At 38.7% G+C, this 6119-nt stretch overlaps 2 protein-coding genes across 2 annotated transcripts; one reads left to right on the top strand and one right to left on the bottom strand.

Moving 5' to 3' along the window:
- Positions 1-139: 139 nt before the first annotated feature.
- Positions 140-2193, top strand: tmem258 (transmembrane protein 258). The gene is made up of 4 exons (XM_040025903.1): positions 140-275; positions 575-684; positions 1943-2071; positions 2170-2193. Exons 1-3 carry the CDS (start codon positions 273-275, stop codon positions 2067-2069), a joined length of 240 nt encoding a protein of 79 aa, XP_039881837.1. The 5' UTR covers positions 140-272; the 3' UTR covers positions 2070-2071; positions 2170-2193.
- Positions 2194-2320: 127 nt separating this feature from the next.
- tmem138 (transmembrane protein 138) lies at positions 2321-5850 on the bottom strand. Its single transcript, XM_040025901.1, has 5 exons — positions 5648-5850; positions 4594-5115; positions 3758-3929; positions 3594-3669; positions 2321-3507 (listed from the first exon to the last, which is right to left on the bottom strand). Exons 2-5 carry the CDS (start codon positions 4719-4721, stop codon positions 3395-3397), a joined length of 489 nt encoding a protein of 162 aa, XP_039881835.1. The 5' UTR covers positions 4722-5115; positions 5648-5850; the 3' UTR covers positions 2321-3394.
- Between the last annotated feature and the right edge of the window lie 269 nt (positions 5851-6119).

The following is a 6119-nucleotide window of genomic DNA, read 5'->3' as shown; positions in this document are numbered from 1 at the left end:
TAGGTAGCTGGCGATCAACACAGCAAAATCCAGCAAATGATTAGCATAGCGGAATATGACAGTTTCGGCACATGTAGAGTGGACATGTAGACCTGAAAATCGACAGTCCAGGAGAAAGACACACTCAAATAAATAAGCGCCTGAAAGGCTAAAATGAGCAGGGAGAACGTCCCCTTCCTTGAACGTCATCTGTGCGTCAGGATACCAGGAAGTGTTAGTCAGTACGTGGCCTTTTCATCTGTGCAGCAGCAGGAGCTCCGCTTCATTACAAAATGGTAGCAACTGTAGTTTTAATATTATTTAATTTACTTTGACTCTTAAATATAGACGTTTTATCTTTGAATGTGATTCTGCAATGAACCAGTAAAAAATGAGTTTTATATGAAACCTTGTTATCAGTGAAAATCATTGACGTTAGCCGATGTGTTAGCTAAATGAGATACTAGCTCATTTGCAGCACTCCTTTGAAGATTCTCTGTGTTATGGCTGGAGTGTGAATTAGAGCAACAACTTTTTTTTTGACCCTTGTGCCGGCTTGTTTCTGTTTTGTTTTGTTTTTCTTCTGTGGCTGTAGGAACTCGAGGCCATGACCAGATACACCAGCCCGGTGAACCCGGCTGTGTTCCCCCACCTCACTGTGGTGCTGCTGGCTATCGGCATGTTCTTCACCGCCTGGTTCTTCGTGTATCCTTTTTAATTTTTGAATGTTGCAGTCGATTTACTGTAAGTTAACTTGCATCAGAGCTGGCCAAAGTCGTCACTAAGTGCAGTAATTAAAGAAAACAAAACTTCATACTGGAACTTGTTTTCATAGTCGATGCCATTGGACAGTAAACCCCAATAATCAGATGATTGCCTGTGAGCCAGTACTTGGAGACACTGGGGTGGAAGAACCCATTTTTTTTTTTTTTTACAGGAAGAAACGTAAGCAGAACTAGGTTTAGGGAGGGACAGCTGTCGACTGCCTGAGGGGAAGGAAGACAAAAAAGGAGAGCATAAAGGAAATAGGACAGACTTTGGGAAAGATGAATGTTATCAACACAGAGTAGTGGGGTAGAAACAGCTCAGCATTCTGAGCCTGTATCAGTGTAAATAATGAGCAGTTACACAGTCAAACAATCCAGCAAAACTATCAGCTTTATGAAAAAGAAAGCTGCAAGCCTGATTTTTTTTTTTTTTTTTTTTTTTTTTTTTTAAATAAAGAGGTTGTCTCCCAAACTGGGGTAGGGAATATGTCTAAAATTAAGTATCGCAGGATGTGACTCAAGCCATGTTATGCAAGGACGATTAACATGGTATTGTGCGTCTCATGGCATTACCCATTTGTTTGTTTTGCAAGTTGATTTAATTTCATTAGTCTGTTTAGATTTCTTTATCAGCTGATATAGAGATTATGTAAATGACTGAGGCTCCGGTGAGTGGAATTAGATAATGTATGCCAACCACCCTGTGCACCACACCACAGGTAGCAGAACAATGTCCAATATCTGTTTTTAGCTCCACTCACACAACAGATGGATACAGAAACTAAACACTCAAACCACAAAACCCCTGTTTATATGTTCACTTTTTAAGCATTTTACGCCATAAGAATATTTTTATTTATTCAGCTATTTTTTGAAAAATACTGTATAAATCAAACTTTAATGTTGACTTTCTCAGTTAAGGATTTTTGCAATAAGTGGTTGTTAAAGAAGTAGTTTTTGATGTTAGATAAACATCTAGTTCATGCCAATTAAGCAGTGGTATCCATCTGTTTATTTTAAAAATCTTAATTTTAGATTGAGCTGTCACAATTTTTTTTTTTTTTAAATAATGAAGGCAGTACATCTTGTATAATAAACCGGTTGCATAACTATATATTCTGCAGTGCTGTATAAGAGATTAGGCTTAAAATGGAACAAAGACTCTAATCTTTGAGTTGGCCTTAACTTTTCATCAGCTATGAGGTGACATCAACAAAATACACACGGGACGTCTACAAAGAGCTGCTGATCTCCCTCGTGGCATCACTTTTCATGGGGTTTGGTGTGCTGTTCCTACTACTCTGGGTTGGGATATATGTATGAAGGTACATTCAAACTCTGTCCTTATTTTTTTTTTTAAATGCAGTAGTTTTAATTTAGAGTTGCTGAAACCATCAACACTCATTGTTTTCTGCCGTTTCAGGTGACTGACTTCAAAAAAAAAAAAAAAAGAAATGAAAGACACATTCCAGTGTAACAAAGGACATCACACACAACATGAACTGGACTTTGGATTAATTGGACTGCACTGACAATATTTTGGGATCACATGGACTCTGGATTTTGTTTCACAAGTAAAGGGGATTTGTACAACCTTTGGTGTGTTTCTTTGTTCATCCTGACAGCTTCAGTGTTTACAATAATCAACACATCCCATAATGAAACAGATTTTACGGTTATATAAAGTGTTGATGTGTTGGGATCTGCCCAGACTTGAGGTGGAACGTAACCTGTCACTTCTTTAAGAAATCCAAGGTTATTTTGACACACACGGGGCTATTCGCGGTGTGTTTCAGTAGTGGCGCCTAAAACCCTCAATCCCTGATTAATCTTTGTGTTAAAAATAGAGCAGTCTGTTTCACCTTGTCTCCTGGATAATACTGACTACCCCCGAGATGAAGGATTACACTGGAATTAGAGATGGCTTATTTAATAAAACCAGCGGAGACACAATTCAAAGATCTCCAAATAAAGAAAAGTGAGTTCACATGAAAATTGAATTATTAAAATAACAATCGTGTAAACAGCACATACTAATCTTACATAAGGCAAAAGAGACCACCTGATCTTTCACTGCAGGGGGAACCTGCTTTCCAACAAAACTATGAGCATATGCTCTTCTAAAAGCTACCCATTGAAACAGTTAAAAAAAGAACTTGCTCTACGAGGCAAAATCTGCATTTACACCTGGTCATTTTCAAAACATTCTCTCAGTGTGTTGCAGTCTTGTCTGCAACCCAAACTGATTTACAAGGCCACATAGATTAACTGACTCATCCTTATTAATACAATACTCACAAGCCACACTTGGCTTACCTGCCACTGTAAACCATTTAACCCACAGCCTCTTGGCTACAAAGAGCCAGTAAAAAAAAAAAAAAGCGGTTGACACTTTGCTTCATCCCTGTTATGAGTTATTAAGTTCCATTTGTGTGTAAAAAAAAAATATATATATATATATATATATATGTGTATATATTTATATACACACACACACACATGTCAGTGTTGCTTTGTTAGATATGGTTAATAGTGCAAGGATTTCCAAATATAAAAATGGGTTAAAAAAAAAAATTATCCAAAGGAAGGATTAGCTAGTGATGCCCAGTGATATGTTTTTCCACAGTTTCTTAAAAAGTGTCTCTGCTTCACTGACGAGCTCTGGCAAAGGCATCACGCAGCCACAGAGAGTCCTCGTACAGCCTCGGGTCTCCCATGTACTCTGCTGTACGTTTGTATAAGTAGTAATAAAACACAGCCGCTGTTAACAGAAAGAAGCACAGTTAGTCAGTGACAACAGAATAGCTGGGGTGGGAGATGTATCTCTGAAATTAATTCGCCAATTACCTGTTCTCTGAAAAACAAAAAGAGCTTGGAGACCATCTGTCCAAACAAAACTGTTTGAATTAAGCCATCTTAGGTTCTGGCAAAAAGAAAAACAAAAGAAAAGTCTCAGAAGATGGATCTCCATATATGACTTCTAATTTGCAAACAACAGTTTGAAAGCATACCAGCACCAAGCAGTGGAAGCAGATGCTAAGGGTCAGGTAAAGAGTAGAGAATACCAGCAGGGCCCTGAACCTCTCCAGAAGCAGCGACACCAGGCCGACCTGGAATACGTACGTGTTGAACATCATCAGGAGGATGATGATCACGTTGAACAAGATGGCAATGTCCTGGATGCTGCAAACACAGTTTTTTTAATAGTTAATTTGCAGTAAGGCTTTCTTTTTTATTGATATCATACCGACAAAAACTAGATTGCATGTCAGACATTAAAGTGAGACGCTGTCCGTGTAACAGCCAAGAATTCTTCTAATGAGTGCAAAATGTTTGATGTCAGGAAAACTGGCTATGTAACAGAAACCAACCACTTAATAAATGACACATAAATGGTACAAAGAGTAACCTTTCAGGAATAAAAGTATTATTTTATTATTATTAATAGATTTTTTAGTATTAAATCAGCATAAGCCTGGGCTTTAAGTCGTCTATGGCATTAGATGAGAAGAATTAGATGATTAATAAACAAGGGCTTAACTTGCATCTGAAAACGTTAAATATTTAATGTAACCATCACATTTTAGTACTTATTAACCTATTAAATTTAGCAGTAACATTCATTATAATGCACTAAAAACAAGAAAAGCAAGTGACATAAACACAAAAAATGCACATTGTTAGAACATCTATCAAATTCTAGAGATCTCAATTCATATAATGAAAGATGACATCAAATATCTCTAACTCTGTATGTAGTAAAAAAAAAAATTGAGAAATTGTGCGTGTGTTTGGTAATCGGTTATAAAATAATTCAATCTCATCAGCACAGAGCTCTGTGACTCACATGAAAAGCACAAGTTGGATGACAGCTGCTCCTCTCAGAAGTTCACTGAAAGAGTTGACAAAGAGGTCATAGGCCAACAGTGTCAGCTGGATCAGCAGCACCAGTGAGTAGTTGCCGGTCTGAAGCATCTTCAAGGGCTGGTGGTGCAACCCCACAGCTCCACGGTGTATTCTCTTCAAAGTCTCCTTTTTTCTTGGTATTTGGTGGTGAAACCGACGTCTTTGGTCAACTCTACCCTCCTACATACTTCAGCAAGAAACGACTTATCTGGAGCAAGACATTAATGAGCCACAATAATCCATTTGCAGTAAGCACTGGTCGCTTTTACGTTAAATTGTACATATTATATTCTCCAATCCGGTTTGCTCCGCTGTCACTGAACATGTTAGTTGTCCTAGATGAAAAAAATATCTCTGCGATGAGTGCTGCCTGTCCAAGATATCTGATGAAATGTATTCAATCCTGCCAAAAGCAGCATGCTGACATCTCAGATGTGGGAAATCTCCAGATACGCTGCACTACCTGAGAGGAAGAAGAGAAGCAACTGAAACAACAAAGACATTTTAAAAGCGATAAAAATGCCCACCTCGTCCAACTCATATCTTAGCCCCCTAGCCATCTCCACTGTGAACGAGGGGTTGATGAAATTTCTGTCTCAGTCGAGCCAAATAAGCATTGAACTTAATCACGTAAGGTCAACGTGCTCGTGTTGTTACACAGGCGGGCATGGAAAGGTCACTACTAGGATTATAGATCTGACCCAAGTAAACTTACTCAGACTGAAACACCTCTTGTTTAGTCGCTGTTTTCGAAGTACTCGTTCTTGTTTTCTTTTCATCTATCTAATCTACATCTTACGGTTGCCCTTTTAGTCCAGTCTGGAGTTAATCCAAAAGACGGATAATAGAGGAACTATAGGCTTATCTTTTCCACAACAAATCACCCGGCTGGCGATGAACCCCCCCCCCGACACGTTTGCTACGCTAACACAACATTGCTGCTCATTGTTACGCAAGCAGGGTTCACAAACATAATTTAACTGACATATACTTACGAGAAAAAATTGATGTAAATGATGAAACCAAGTCTACGTGAGGCAGAAAGCACCAATAAATCACAAAAACCTCTCTTTTCATTCGCAAACGCCGCTATTCAAGCATCTACTTCTGATTTTCGGCACTAGCAGATGTATTTCCGCTAATTCCATGGTAACGCTTCTTGTTACCGTAATAACGGTAGTACGTTTTTTTCCGAGCTTTCAGCAAAAATACAAAATTCCCAAAGTAATTAATTTTCACCAATTTGGCAGGACATTATTGTGTTATCTTGGAAACTTGGATGGTTGCTTTCTAAAAAACTGAATAAGCGTAACAACTTAGTACAAATTTCCGAGTGTCTCAAATCCGCCTTGCTGCGGCATATATTACGGTAATCTCCCTGTCACGCGAGGTCGTCACTGCCACCCAGCGGCGTGAGTAAGTGTTTGAATGCCTCCGAGGTGATCAAAGGTAATGACTGGAGACCTG

The sequence above is a fragment of the Simochromis diagramma genome, unplaced genomic scaffold (genome assembly GCF_900408965.1).
Source record: "Simochromis diagramma unplaced genomic scaffold, fSimDia1.1 OVJJ01000293.1, whole genome shotgun sequence".
Classification (NCBI taxonomy): Eukaryota; Metazoa; Chordata; class Actinopteri; order Cichliformes; family Cichlidae; genus Simochromis; species Simochromis diagramma.
Note: the sequence above shows the minus strand (reverse complement) of the source record. Positions and strands in the feature narration are given on the sequence as shown.

What these genes read in the sequence shown, in the direction of transcription:
- tmem258 (XM_040025903.1), top strand. An exon ending in TTCACCGCCTGGTTCTTCGT is followed by an intron (nt 685 to 1,942) that starts GTATCCTTTTTA and finishes ACTTTTCATCAG; the next exon opens with CTATGAGGTGACATCAACAA.
- tmem138 (XM_040025901.1), bottom strand. Translation starts at nt 4,721, where the DNA reads ATGCTTCAGACCGGCAACTACTCACTGGTGCTGCTGATCCAGCTGACA. An exon ending in ATCCAACTTGTGCTTTTCAT is followed by an intron (nt 3,930 to 4,593) that starts GTGAGTCACAGA and finishes CTGTGTTTGCAG; the next exon opens with CATCCAGGACATTGCCATCT. An exon ending in GCTTCCACTGCTTGGTGCTG is followed by an intron (nt 3,670 to 3,757) that starts GTATGCTTTCAA and finishes TCTTTTTGCCAG; the next exon opens with AACCTAAGATGGCTTAATTC.